Source organism: Protopterus annectens, chromosome 2.part0 (assembly GCF_019279795.1).
Source record: "Protopterus annectens isolate FY-2018-M chromosome 2.part0, PAN1.0, whole genome shotgun sequence".
Lineage (NCBI taxonomy): Eukaryota > Metazoa > Chordata > Ceratodontiformes > Protopteridae > Protopterus > Protopterus annectens.
Genome location: NC_056728.1, coordinates 1837241039 through 1837256104, shown reverse-complemented (window position 1 = coordinate 1837256104; position 15066 = coordinate 1837241039). Strand labels below are relative to the sequence as shown.

The window sequence follows — 15066 nt, the reverse complement described above, 5'->3', positions numbered from 1 at the left end:
TATTGTGTCAAATGCCTTTGCGAGGTCCAGATAGGCCGTGTGGACTAGCTTCCCTTCATCTATGGCCTTGGTGACTGTTTCGAAGAAATCAACCAGGTTCAAGAGGCAGGATCTGTCCTTGACAAAGCCGAACTGAGTAGGATCCAATGTCTGTAGGTCCCCAATGTCTTTGTTTATGAGTTCCATGATGATCCTCTCCATGGCTTTGCAGATAAGGCTAGTCAGGCTTATGGGGCGATAGTTACCAGGGTCTGTTGAGGCACCACCTTTGTGGAGCGGGACCACTGTTGCTGTATGCCATTCTTTGGGTACATATCCCGTAGTGAGGCTGAGATTGTACAGCATGTTTACGTGTGGGTTTAGTTCTTCTTGGAGTTGCCGGGACACCGTCTGGTCCCATTGAGGCAGTGTTTTTTTGCCTTGGATAGGGCGGCCTTCACCTGGACATCTGAGATGTTTGGGAGGCTGCACTCTACTGGGATAGATATTTGCTCCTTGGGGGGGGGGGGTAGTTTGCACTGAACCTGTCTGCCAGGATGTTGGCAATGTCTGCGGGTTCAGTGTATTTTTTGTCATTTAGAATCAACTCTGAACATACCTGGGAGTTGCATCCCAGGTTCCTAACATAGCTAAAGAAGGCCTTGTGATCGTCTTTTGTGTCCTGTGCAATTTTTCTTTCGAAACTGGCCTTGGAGGATTTTATGAGGGATCATAATTTTTTGTTAGTACTGATCAGAGATGCCTTCCCTTTTAGGGATTTTGCTCTATCATGTAGTATCTTCCTCCTTCTGTTGTGCAACTTATTTATGGCTGGGGTCCACCAGACTGGGCCTCTTGGTTTTGTTTGGGATAGCATGATCCATGCACTCCTGGAGATGTCCATAGAATGCGTTTATATAGGATTCCGTGGTTTGGGCTGTAGTTTCCACTTCGGATTTGAGAAGTTGGAAGTTCGCTTTTGAGAAGTTCTTCACTGTGGTTTTCTGGGCTGGGGGTAGGGTCCGGTTTTGGATATCCAGTGAAATTAATTTATGGTCTGATCTTACCAATGAGGGAGTACCCATAGGGTCCCCATGTTGGTGATGATCAGGTCCAGTATGTTTTCCCCTCTTGTGGGAATTTTGACCAGTTCCATAGCATTTGAGTTTATGAATTCCAGGAACCTTTGGGCAAGAGTGTTGGGGCTTGAGTAATGCTCCCAGTCAATGTTAGGGTAGTTGAAGTCACCCAATATAATGGTGTTTGGAGAGATCTTCATGTTCTCCAGTGTTTTCAGGAAAGCCGAGTGGGATTCCTGATTTTGAGACGGTGGTCTGTAGCATGCTATAAACTGAAATGGAGTTTTGCCCACTGTTAGTTGCACATGGATGGTTTCTGATGCTTTGTGCAACGCTACTAACCTGGAGGTGTGGGTATCCTTGATAAATATAGATACTCCCCCTCCTTTTGTGATTCGGTCCGGGTTTTGAAGCCGAAAAGCATGGTATGAGGTATAACCTGGTAGTGCTGGGGTGCTCTCTGGAGCCTTGAACCAGGTTTCTGTCACTGCACAGATATTGATGTTCTCCATACTGAGGAGACGTGCATTTTGAGGTTTAGACTTCTGGCGTTTAGCAGCATTACCCTTAGTTTCTTGTTCTTAGTGTTTTATAGGGAGGTGGGTTTGACTTTTGAGCCTTGCCTAAAAAAGGCACTATAAGACAGGTGCATGCCATCCCTTGTGAAGCAATGTGGTTTGTCAAGCATGTCATCCCAGGCTGACAGACACTGGATCCCCTTTGAATGACACCAAAAATTTAGCCAATTATTAAAATCGATCATTTTGTCTTTATATTGTGGCATCATTCTAGGTGAGGGTAGGATGCTGCTCAAGGTCAGAGTCATACTGGCCTGGGCTACATGATTGGAGAGCTCCTTTATGTCTCTTTTCATGTAGTTGAGGTGTACTATGACCGAGTCATACTTGTACTTGCTTTGGAGTGACCTGAGTGCTTGCGTAATGTGGCGGATCCTAGCACCTGACAGGCAGCTCACTGTGACCTTCTCTTTGTTCAGCCTGGTGAGTGGAACATCAGTGTGCCTGACTATAGAATCACCTATTACAAGTGTGTCGGGTGTGTTGTTCTGCCTTAAGGGCTGTGACTGTTTGGCACTCTGACTTTGCGGGCTATGTGTTGTCCGTGTTTTGTTGTGGGATAGCATTTGCTTGGATGTTTGCTTTGGAGGTCTCTGCTGTTTAGGTAGATTTTTGATTAGAGCCTCCAAATACGTTTTTGTGTGCTTATGTGGTTGGATTGCTGTTGTGGTAGGACTATGTGAGACTCTATTAGTGCTGTGTGATGTTATCTTCTCCTCCGGTCTGGTTTCATCAGTTTTGAGGTGAGAGAGTTTGGCCTCCAGTTTGGCTATATGGTTGCATCTCTCACATATGTTTGATCCTGTTTGGAGGAGGAGAGGGTTGTCAGTGTACATGAGACAGTTGTAACATTGCCTCAAGATTCCCAGATTCACCAGTTGGACTGGAGAGGAGACCATTAACTGACCTTTGGACATGCTAGAGTAGTATAGGGGACTCTTTTATCACACAGTTAAAAGGACCAATAGGGGATGAGGTAGTCTTAGATGGTATATGAGGATGTAGTGCTTTTAGTATATTAGTGCTAAAATGCAAGATTGCTTATTTGGGCAAGTGCAGGGTCTTAGATTGAGGATAGGATGCTTACTTTGAGAATTAGAGCAGTTCCAAGGGAAAAAGTGAAGAGCAGACTCATTGGAGCCGGAAAAAGTTTAAACCCGATTAGGCGGCGCTGCTCTATGCGCACAATCGCGCAAAAGCGGATTTATATGCAGGGAACTTCAAAGAGCTAGAAATGGTCCAAAACGACCAATTACTACTAGATTCTTGTGCTGAGGTCACTCCTTCAGGGACAGATAGGCTGCTCAAGGCTCCCCACTCCCACTGGTGAGCAAAGAAACTTCCTTCTATCCAAGTAAGGTAATGGGCAACACATGAACTATCCCAAAGTCCAGAATACAGCAAAGCCTGTATAGGGGACTATTCTAGCCAAGGAAAGGCGGGAAACAAGGATATTTTTTTGTTTTTTTTTCAAGAAAACAACAGGTGTTATTTAAAGCTGAAAAGTGAGGGCGGGGAAGGATATCAAGTACTTACTGTTATGGTGATTGCTTCATACAGCTTTGTGTCTTTCGGCTTTTCCCGGTTAGGGGTCGCCACAGCGGAACTCCGGTCAGCTAATGATTGGCAGTAGAGTTTTACGTGCTGGCTTGCCGGGCCTAACACACAACCTTCAACGAAGGAATGCCTGTTCACGCATGTCGCCACACAGAAGACGCTCTGAGAATCGAACGGGCAACGTCTAACTGTGAGGCGGCAGCGCTACCGCAGCACCACCACCGCTGATTCCTTCATACAGCTGTCCCTTGTAAATTGTGGTTCCAGGAAGTACACATGTAGCTCAGAGAAAGAAAGCTTTCATCCTTTGTGTATATATAAAAAAAAAAAAAAAAGTCAGCTATCCATGTTGCCAATATATTGGTAGCTAAAACCATCACTTCTTGTAAACCTAATCTGATGTTCAGGACAAGAAAGGACCCGAGGTATCACAGTGCAGCATCATACTGCTGCCAAGGAGGGCCTTTTTTCGTTTTGTTTTATTCACTACTCATAAGCCCCCCCACATACACACGTATGACATGCAGTCACACTATTTGATATTCTGGGCCAGAGACAAGCTAGAGGTTTTCTAGTGCAGTGACATACTACTCCCAGGAAGAGAATGTTTTTGTTTTATGTCCTACTCGTAAACCAGACCCTCAGCCCATGACATGCAGTGATCCAATTATGTAATCCCACAGATGTCTACCTGGGCAGTCCCAGCATTTTGTGGTGAATGCTGTGCCCCCCCAGCCACCCAGTCCTCAGTGGCTGAGACTCAGCATAAAAAAAACTTCTACCTTCCACTGGGATAGACAACCCAGGAAAATGCCATTTATTCTTGCTTGCTTACTTGGTGCTCGTTTATTTGTTGACACCTTTAGAGTCCTTCTGTAATGCATGTATGAAAGAGCTCTTGGAAAAAGACTGTGATGAGGGAACATGAGTGCTCCCTTAACAAAATGAAGCTCATATATGTTTGTGGCAAACAGCGCTTATCTTTGGATAACACGATGGGAATAACCTATGGATTTGACTAACACTACACATATACTAGCAGTAACATGGTTTATTTAGCCATGTGTCATTCATGTGATTTGTTCATAGAATTATAGACTGTATAAGGCAACTGGTTCTTGTGGGCATTTATGCCTTGCTAATACCCACCCTTAGACCTTGCCTAATCTCTCAAGCCGCAATAAGCAAGTTGTACCAGGGTGAATTTTTGAATACCTATCCAACTGTTTTAATTCCTTCTCAAAAGAAGATAGTATGCCACATTTATGAGGAAAGCTGTTCATGAAAAGACAAATCTGTCTAGCCACCATGACTTGTTTATTTGCTGAAACCGGTTCCTATCTCTGGTCTAGTGTTCGCAGGGATGTTTGATTTGTGGAGAAATAATAGGTCTTGGACTGCTGGATCATTAAAGGTCTAGAAGGCAAAGCAAAGTTCACCCCAAAGGAGTATATGTAGTGCACTAAATACAGGGACAAGACTTCCAGCCTCTCTTGGGAGGTGAAGTCCTTTAAAACCATGATCTTTTTGTCAAAAACCTTTGTGTTTTCTTCAGCTGCTTGTATGTTTAGTAAGATGCAGCCCAAAGGGCAAATTATATTCAGTGATGAGTCTGATCACTGAATTAGGGGAAATACCATTTGCAATCAGCTGTGTCAAACAGAATGTTTTTCTGACCATTCTTGTATGCATAGGAATATTGTCCATAATGTAATAGGTTTTTATTAACATAGAGGGCAAAATAGCATTTCAGTGTTAAACTGTTCTTCAGTATGTAAAACAAAAATAACACACAGACTCCTTTAGTCGATAATACCTGTTTAGCCTTGGTCTCAAAATAGATTTTGGCATTTTTACTTCTTGCTGGATTCCTAAACAGAATATCTTAGTATTGTCTTAGGTTGTCTCTTCTTTTCCAGATACATGGTTTTGAGAATTTTCCTACAGGGTCATGGTGGGTATATCCTATGTCTGCCTTAAAGGCTCCATTAGTTTCACAATGCCACGGTAAAGCATGTGGGGGAGTATATGAGGTTTCCACACACCACAGAGTAGAGAAGTAACACCATGTGGGCATTTTATGATGTATCCCAGTTCCCTGAGGTACTTGGAGCCATTGAGTGCACCCACACTGCAGTAAACCCTACCTGGAGAGCAGGGACAATGGTATACTAGCAGTAAGAGATTTCATGACATTACCTGCCAGATGGTCTAATGTACTATGTGTCAGTAGGCCACCTAGGCAGTACCCCTGAGTCCCATATCTGGCAGACATGTGACTTATAACAGTGTTTTTGTGGGTGATTTTTCACAGAGCCATGTTATTGATTATGCAACTATGGCTAATGACACTAATTAGAAACCCACAGACCATGGGTGAGAATGCATACAATACTGCTTCCAGTACGGTTAATACATATTAACGTGGCAGTAACTCCTGAAGTCAGAAGAACCATGTGACACCCAACATGAAGGTTAGCCATGTGGGTACTAAATCATAAACCAATACACTTCTTGATATGTTACAAATGTCTGTTCTTCCGTACCTGATGTCTGTAGTCTCCCTATGTCAGGTCTTGACATCTCCCTGATTTGCTTCTTTCTGAACCCTCTTCAGGCTTCACTTCTTAGTTTCCTCTCTGTCATGGTGTTCATATTCTCACTGGCCTGTAGTAAACCTCACTGCTTGTCCTAAGCATCAGTTTTCCATTGAAACTGTTCCCAGTGATGGTTTCTACTTCAGGTAAGCTTCAATGTGTGTAATCTTGAACCCAAGTACTCAGTCTGTCTCTGACACCGGAGCAGCCCTTAGTCTGTTTCAGTATCCTCCCCACTGTTTCATGAATACCAAACTACAAATGCTTGCTTTTGGCTGATAAAATACCTTTTTATATTGTTTCAGTGTAGATTGTCATTTTGCACTATAAAATCTGTTGTATGGTGCTTCATTTTTCATTTTTGTGTGCCTTTCCTTATGTGTTAAAATGTGCACCACCTTACTCATTCTTATTATGTCTTTTTTGTGATGTATTTACAATCTAGTACAAAGTGCGAGAGATGTGCTTTCTCTCACTCAAACCGGTAACACGGAGAAGGTTGCCAACTCACCCACCACTACATACATAATACCTCTACTCATACACACATAGTACACATCAAACATGTAAATCCACATACGTGGAGGTTCTCTCAAAAAACTTACTGAAACACCAGAGATCTCCAAAACACAAGTCTGCTACAGCTAACACAATCTCCACAGCACCCGTGACACATAGCCACACCAGTGTCTTACCCAACCCATAAGGCGTAACACTCAAAAAACAAGTTTTCTTGTCATTAAGAGACTCAATAGTGAGATGCACGGATGTCACACTCACCAGTTTGGACAAGGAGAAAGTCACGATCAGCTGCCTGTCCAGTGCCAGGATTCACCAAATCATGCATGTACTCTGGTGTCTCAGCAACAAGTACCGTTATCAGTCTGTCATAGTTCATGTTGGTGTAAATGACTTGAGACATAACCTCACTGAACTATATGAAGAGAGACATGGTCGAGCTCTCTTAGTGTGTCCAAAGCAGGTGTATCCCTAGCCTTGAGCAGCATACTACCCACACCTAGAGTGATGCCACTGTATAAACAAAAAAATTATTGATTTCAATAATTGGCTTAGTTTTTGGTGTCATTCCAAGGGGACCCAGTTCCTGTCTGCCTGGGAAGCCATGATCGACAAACCTTGCTGCTTTGTTGGAGACAATTTGCACCTGGCACCCCTAAGCTTTTGGCTGCTGGCAAAGGCTGTTGCCCTCCCCATAGTGCTTTTTTTAGGCAAGGCCTCGAAAACAACATTACCGACGTGAAATCAAGTAAGGGTCATGCTGCTAAATGCTAGGAGCTTAAACCAAAAACTGCACTCCCTGGAAGCACTGCTATCACTAGAAAATGTAGATGTCTGGGCAGTCACAGAAACTTGGTTTAAGGCCTCAGACAGTACCCCAGACCTGCATGGCTACAATGCCTTCCACACCTTGAGACTGCAAAAATGAGTGTGTAAAAACCAAAGGAGGTGGTGTTTCAATATATATTGGAGATAAAGTCATGTCACATCTAGTTAGACTGGACAACTCCATGGAGTTACTCCAAGTCCAGGTTATGGTGGGTAAGAACCCCATTCAAGTCCTAGCCAGTTATAGAGCCCCTATCCATGGGTCACAACACCCAGAAAGCCTACTTAATCAAACTGAAGACAAACCAACTTTTACTGAACACACTGGTTATGGGGGATTTCAATTATCCTACCATCAACCGGGAAACCTACTCCAGCCTAAACTCACTAGGTCAAAAGTTTCTTGACTTTGTGAATTCAAATGCCCTGGAGCAAATTGTCCATGCCCTGACAAGAGGAACAAACATTCTAGATCTGGTCCTCACCAACATGTCAAACAGGTGCACTGCTGCAACTGTTGGACCCTCATTAGTTAAAACTGACCACAAATCAGTCACTTTCAAACTGACACTAACACCAGAACTCACAAAGGGTGAAATCAGACTAAAAAACTTCACCAAGGCTAAGTATTCCCTCCTAGGTGAAGGTATAAATGCATTCCAAGCCCCACCCCAAGCTGAAGGTGGTAACTAAGCCAAAGCTTACATTAAAGCTCTGTGCAATCACTTGCATAAGTGTATAAACTCAGCTGTACAAGACAGAATCAAAGCCAGAGCCTCAAGTAAAATCAAGCTGCCTTGGTGAAGTTCAGCATCAACAGACTTTACAATAAATGCAAAAGCTGCTGTCCAAGAAAACAAAGTCAAGGACCCAACAATGGAAAAGCACCCTCCTCAGCCTGTTAATAAGACAACTTGTCAAGTCCTCCAAGAGCTCCTTTAAAAGAAACCTAGGAAGTACTGCCAAGGATAACCATAAGGCCTTTTACAGCTATGTGCGTAACCTAAATGGTAGGACCCAAGCATGTGCAGAACAGGTGGCCAACGGTGTCACACAGACTGATCCCACATAGATAGCGAACGTGCTAGTGGATTGGTTTGGTGAAAATTTCACTCCCTTATCCCATCTTAACTTACAACAAGCCCTGCCCCAACCCCGCTCCCCACCTTACATATCTGAAGACCAGGTCCTCAAAGCCCTGTCCAAGGCAAAGATCACGGCCTCTATGGGACCAGATGACATCCCAGGTTGTTTGCTAAACAGGCTAAAACATGAACTAGCATCACCACTAAGTATCCTTTTCAATCATAGCCTAACCACAGGCTTTGTTCCTGTGGAATGGAGAACAGCTACAGTTATTCCCCTCCATGAACATGGCCTAGCAACAGACCCAGGGAATTACAGACCCATAAGCCTGGCCAGTGTTATCTGTAAGGCTATGGAACGTATCATTATGGACCTCATAAATAAAGACCTAGGTGACCTCCAAACCTTGGATCTTACCCAATTCAGCTTCGTGAAGGGCAGATCCTGCCTGTTAAATCTGGTGGAGTTCTTTGAAAGTGTGACCAACGCCATTGATGAGGGCATGTCTGTGCACATAGCATACCTTAACTTGGCAAAGGCTTTTAACACAATCCCACATTCAGGCATTATCGATAAACTTAGTAAACTGAATGTAAGCCCCTTTGTTGTAAGATGGGTTGCCAACTGACTTACAAAATGGACACACACTATCAAAGTGGGTGACTCTACATCAACCAGCAGACATGTTTCTAGTGGGATGCCACAGGGGTCAATGCTAGGCTCCCTACTGTTTGGTATATACTTCTCAGAAATTCAGGTCAAAATTAAAGGGTTGTGGCTGACCAAGTTTGCAGACTACTGCAAACTAGGTGCAATCATTGAACCCCCAAATTATGTTAGTATACTCCAGGAGTGTCTCACACAGACCAGTGACTGGTGTATTAGTTACAGTCTCAAACTGAATGCAAAGAAATGCATCATCATTCCCTTTGGCACAATGTCCCTTCACACTATCAAATCATTAGCAATACTCTTAAAGGTGTAATCTGTAATCCAATGGTAGATAAGTAGTTTCACATTTAATAGTTATAGAGTCCTGGGGTTGTTACTACAGACCATGGAATAGCCTTTAACATTTTGGTTGTAAATGCTGGCAATATTGTTTAGTTTGTTGATCAAAAGAAAAAAAAAACAGATGACTACTGTAAGCCGACACAAGTAAGTAACTAATAAAAGTGTCTAGTAGTGCATGCATTGAATGACATGTTTTGATTTTATTGATGGTTCAAGACAGCCCAAGGAGGTAAAAGCAAGGCAGTAATGCAGCTGATTGGGTGCCTTGTTTATAAGGTAAAACTACGCCATGGAAAAGGTTCTTCAAATAGAGAAGAGGGTAGTGCTAGTGAAGAAGTTAGCCTACAATGTGCAGTGTTCCAATAGTCATAATATGCTGTAGTCACTTTACACTTGAGATGTGTTGTTTGCACAGTTGCTTATAAAAAATATTGATATAAATTGCAGTGTGTCAGTTGAAAAATTCTATTTAATTTGACCTTTATTCCATATTTCCCCCAGGGAAAACTCTACTCAGGTTTTTTGGATTGCTTTTTGAAGATACTGAAGAAAGAAGGACTGCTGGGATTGTACAAGGGTATAGGTCCTTGCTACCTCCGCCTTGGCCCACACACCATCTTGAGTCTGCTGTTTTGGGATGAATTGAGGAAATTGGCGTACTCCTACCAGCACAACAAATCAAAAGGATCCTCATAGATGCACCGTGGTTCACTGTCAGTAGAGCTATAATGGAACAGCTGTGCTCCTTATGTGTCCATCACAAAAGGACATGGAATGCTGCTTACATTACAAGCCACAGGCAACAGGATTAGACCTCTGTGGCCAGGTTTCATACACCTCCTGTTAAGAAATGTGACAGAATGTTAAAGCAGTATGTGGAGTGATGAATTTGTAATGACCTCCAATCAGCTACTTGCTCTGGAGTAGTCTGCTATTTATATAGTGTGTGAGAACAGGTACCAGCCACTGATAGTATTTTTTTTCAGTACTTTACAGAGCTTCTGTGTGATCGGGGCATATCACTGGCCTCAGTAGGGGAAGGAAGGAGGTGACTTATCACATAAGTCATGGGCTTTTTTTAACTCACTTCTGTCTAAGAATTAACAAAGACAGTTGCACACACTGATCATATCGTAATAGAAAAATCTCACTAGAATATAGTAGCGCAATATGCTGGACATAAAAATAGCTTACAAAAATTTGCTGGTGCTACTGAAATTATATTGGACTGGAGAAAAGGCTGTAGTTGAGCCAAGTGCATCTTCTGAAAGTATTAGTGTACACTACTGCTCAGGCGGTCACACCTTTGCACAGCTGCAGTGGACTAGTTAATGTCTTTTCACTACAGAGGTGATGGTGCGTCTCCATCATGATGACATCTCCCTGCTGCTCTCATCATAAGCATTGACCTAATCTGACCTGCATAATCCAGAGCTTGGATACAGTAAGAGAATGTGTGCTGTGTTTTTGTAGCCCAGGTACCATACTGGAATGTCCACAGCACTCTGCATCAGAGTTACTCACTGGAGCCTGACCTTCAAAGGAGGTGCTGCTGTTACAAAGTGCTGCTTTGGGACTTTGTGTTAAGTTTTGCAACCTGGTGAAACAGTCTTTAAAGATTCTAAACCCTGATGAAGTCTGCTACATGAGAATAATGCCCATTTTCATATACAGCTGTTTTTAGTGTTGCAGCTTTAGGTGGTAGTGCTATGAAAAATACCTTCCACTGGTTACACAAAATACTTGCAAAAAGTAAAAGTTGACAGATCTGCATTATTCCCATCTAAGGTGGATACAGCAGTCAGCTGTGTGTGTGTGTGTGTGTGTGTGTGTGTGTGTGTGTGTGTGTGTGTGTGTGTGTGTGTGTGTGTGTGTGTGTGTGTGTGTGTGAGTTGGGGGAGGCTTAATAGTAAAACCAAACTGAAGGTTCTAATGGTTGGGTAGACTTTTTTTATAAAGGTGTACCTAGTACATCTGTATTTTAGTTTGCAGCTAATACGAGGCTGCCAGAACAGTTATAGGGAATCCTAAATGGTGTTCTTTCAGATTTGGACCTTAGTAAACGAGTAGCAGCCCCTATTTTCCACTTGATTTCTGGCTTCTTACTGTGCTGGTATAAAGCATTAAATGCAAAGTGTGTGTGCTTTTTACAAAAAAATGTGTAAATTATTTGTTGAAAACCAGAAGGTTTTCCTTTTTTCTTTTATGACTCTAATCTTTGTCTTCATGGATATCTCTGTAAACAGTGCAACCCTATTTATCAGAACACACTGGGAAATAAATAAAATGTTCAGATAAAAGAGTTCTCATAATAGCTAAGACAGCCAGCCATCTAAAAGTTTTGACAAACAGACAATTTAGAACTCTTACTGTGCAAAGAAATGTAGAGAGCACAACCCAGTAACATTAAGGAACATATACTGTGGTAAGGAATGTATAAAACAGATAATAATGCAGTGACATTACTGATGTACAGTAGGGGCTTGGCGAAGATATTGCTTGATGTAGTGTGCTATTGTAGGACGCCAGTTCTTCAAATGCGATTAACAAGACAGAGTTCCACTTGGCCTTCACTCTTCTTCTAGTTAACGATATCCAAACCACTCTGACCAAATGCACCCAGAGTGTCTCATTCACCCTTATCAAATTGTATTTATAAAATGAAAATTCTAAAACATTCTTTCTGATCAGAGTTGGCCTATTCAAATAGATATACTATAAATAAACTAATACAGATAGCAGATTTTTTCTTAAAAGGGGTCAGAGTCAGCTGTTTTAAAAAGTTCTCTATCAGAATGTCCAAGCTACCTCTAACAGCTTGAATTTATAGATCATAAATATTATTTCAAAACTAACATAGATTGCATGTTTTCATAATGAGGTGGTAAACATACTTTTGCAGACATTCCTCCATATATTTGATATTTCACTTCCATATTTAATGAAAGAGAACTGACTGGGCCAACCAAAATCATTACTGTTTGAACAATTTTTCATTTTCTAATCAGATTCTTTATAAGACATTTACATCTCATTCTGTCCATTTAAAGAGATGCCATCTCTGACTGACACATCTTTTTTTTTTATTAGACTGTTCATCTTTCTGATCAGATTCTAAAATTGCTGTTAGTGCTCCAATCTGAATGCCCGAGAGTCTAAGCAGTCTTGTTTTAATTGAGGAAGATTGCCTTTTTTTGGATAAACCGTTGACTTGTATAAATAAGCAGGTTGTACCATATACTACATATATTGTATTTAACCTTGCCCTTGTCGTCAAGGTCATGGCTGGAAGAGATTCAAGGAGTAGTCCACTTAGTTGAGTAACAAAAGGTAAAAAAAAATAAAATAAAATAAAAATAAATAAATGAATACTTCTTCATAAGATATTCATCTTCATCTGTTTGTAAAACTGATAATGCACTCTGAGTATTACATGTTGTACATCTCTGTCCATTCTGCCCCTTATGACTTCAGCATCCTTTTCCATATAGATGCTTCTTGTAGTACCTTATCTCTCTACTTTCTGAAGGGGACTGGTTATGTTATGTGTCTATTGGGAGGATTGGGGATTCCTGTGTCATAATTCTGCTAACTTAAGTGTTTTGTCAAGTATGTTTTCATGACCACTACCACACTCCTTTCTGTTGAGTCTATTTTAAAGAACCACCACACTCAAACATATTTAAAAAATGTTTTCTCAGCATATTTTAAACTTTCCTGCATTGGAGATGTCTCTGCATCAGTGTAAATGGTTGCTATTGTTTTTTTAATTTGTTTCCCCAAAATGGCCTGAAAGGGGGCTGCCATGCTGCAGTTGTGTTACGTAGTGAAGGCTTTTACCTCCCTGATGTACTTTCATAGGAAAATAGAGAAAGCCCTGTGATGAGAGGACCATTGACTGTAGTTCTCTCTGTCTCTGCCAACTTACAAAATTACTGTGACAAACTACTTCTGACTGTCAGCATCAGACTGCCTTTTTTATTATTTTGCTTTGTTTGATTTTTATTACTGGCCATTTATGATATAGCTTTTTATGGGACATTTGAATGTCAAGCTTACAAAAGTAGCTGAGTTAGTTGCACTTTTCAAACTAGTATCTGTAGTTCAATGCCAAAGGCTGATAAATATGCTTGCTGTGACTAGGAGGTGCTACTCAGGCTGCCCGCTATGACCAGGAGGTGCTACTCAGGCTGCTTGCTGTGACTAGGAGGTACTACTCAGGCTGCCCGCTGTCGCTAGGAGGTGCTACTCAGGCTGCCCGCTGTGACTGAGGTGCTACACCGTAGTGTGTTGTACTCACATTGGATTGATAATTCATTAGAATTAGTGCCTTTGATGTTAATCACCCCTCCTCATGTTCAGTGACTTGCCTCAACCAAACACTGTATATAATGTAAAACTGCTGTAACAAACACCAAAAGAAAATAGCATGCATTTTCAGAAAATGTAGAGTGGAACAATAAAAAATCAAATACTGCCAGAACATTAAAAGAATAAGATGAAAATATTATCTTATACAAGACCCTCTTGTCGTTTGACTTTTGACTAAAGGAACAGACTTCAAATCTGAATTTAAAAAAAACTGATCTGTGGGTGGAGTTTTCTTGCTCATTTGCAACTGAAAGCTCTGCTTGAAAACTCTTTGCATCTGTTCAGACTGAGAACTGTAGATCCAGGCTACACTATTTATCTGATGTGTGATACTGGTAATCTGTGACCAAGGCATACTTAAATACCAGTTTTAAGAGCTATTTTTTAATAATCAGTAATTTTAATGATCAACAACCTAACCTAATTACTGTGCCATACATACCCTTCATGATGTAACAGACAAACAATAAGAAAGAAAATATGAGATTTCACAAAAAAAACAAAAACAGAATCAAGTTAAAATAAAAACAAATGGAATAATAATGCAATAATGCTTTCCGTTTATGAGGTAATTTTAGTGTTGGGGTACAGGGAAGGAAAATCACTTTTTGGAGAGAATAGCTTGACATTTGTGTGGAGTTCTCCTTTAATGAGGGGATGTCTTTGTCTTTGGTCAGTGTCATGGTCTTCCTAGATGTTCATCGTGCATACAGCTGCAGTAATCACAGATGGGTTTTCAGCCGCAGGGCGTGTCCTCGCAGGGTCAATTCCAAAGGACTTCTGATGCAGATTCGAGGACTACTCCCCTTTGAGATCTCGATGCAGAACTGAGGATTCATTCTCTATCCCCCTCCTGAGGATTTTTCTTTGTCTTTCCTTGCACACTGGAAGGAACACTGCCTCTTACCCAAGACTCCTGTTTTTCCAAGAAAAATTGCCAGAATTCACCACCTTCTCCACTACTCTGGCTATTTTGACCCTTTGCCAGTACTCTTTGATGTCTATTCGAAGCTTGCCTTAATTGCCATTCTCTTGCTCCTTTGCAATGGTAACCCTGATAGGATTTATGGATTCCCCCATTATATACCTCACTACAGTTATAATGCTGACCCCGAAACCATTTCACAAGGCCGATTAGTGGAAAGGTGACACCTGTTATCACCACTCCTGCAGAAAGGGAATCTTGGACATCTAAGAGATTTGGTATATACTCGCCACTTGAGCCATGAGGGCCTAAAAGCCATAGTTCTATCCTTACCAATATCACCAGTACCACTTATCACAATTAAGGAACAAATGTCTCATCCTGAACAACCAGATTTAAAAAGACACATATGATATGATGCATAGTGCGAGCAAGTGGGTACACACACTGCCCATTTACATGATGCACCAGAGTTTTCCAGTAGAGCTGCTTGGGATATGCACGTCATTCGCAGACATAAAGAACAATCACCT

The 15066-nt window shown here is 41.6% G+C and overlaps 1 protein-coding gene across 1 annotated transcript in view; it reads left to right on the top strand.

Annotated features, from left to right (window-relative positions):
- Nucleotides 1–14345, top strand: part of SLC25A34 (solute carrier family 25 member 34) — a 332838-nt gene extending 318493 nt beyond the window's left edge. The window contains exon 5 of the mRNA XM_044061868.1: nucleotides 9739–14345. Coding sequence (XP_043917803.1) covers nucleotides 9739–9933 — 195 coding nt within the window. The 3' untranslated portion in view covers nucleotides 9934–14345. The remainder of the gene's footprint in view (nucleotides 1–9738) is intronic.
- Nucleotides 14346–15066: the final 721 nt, after the last annotated feature.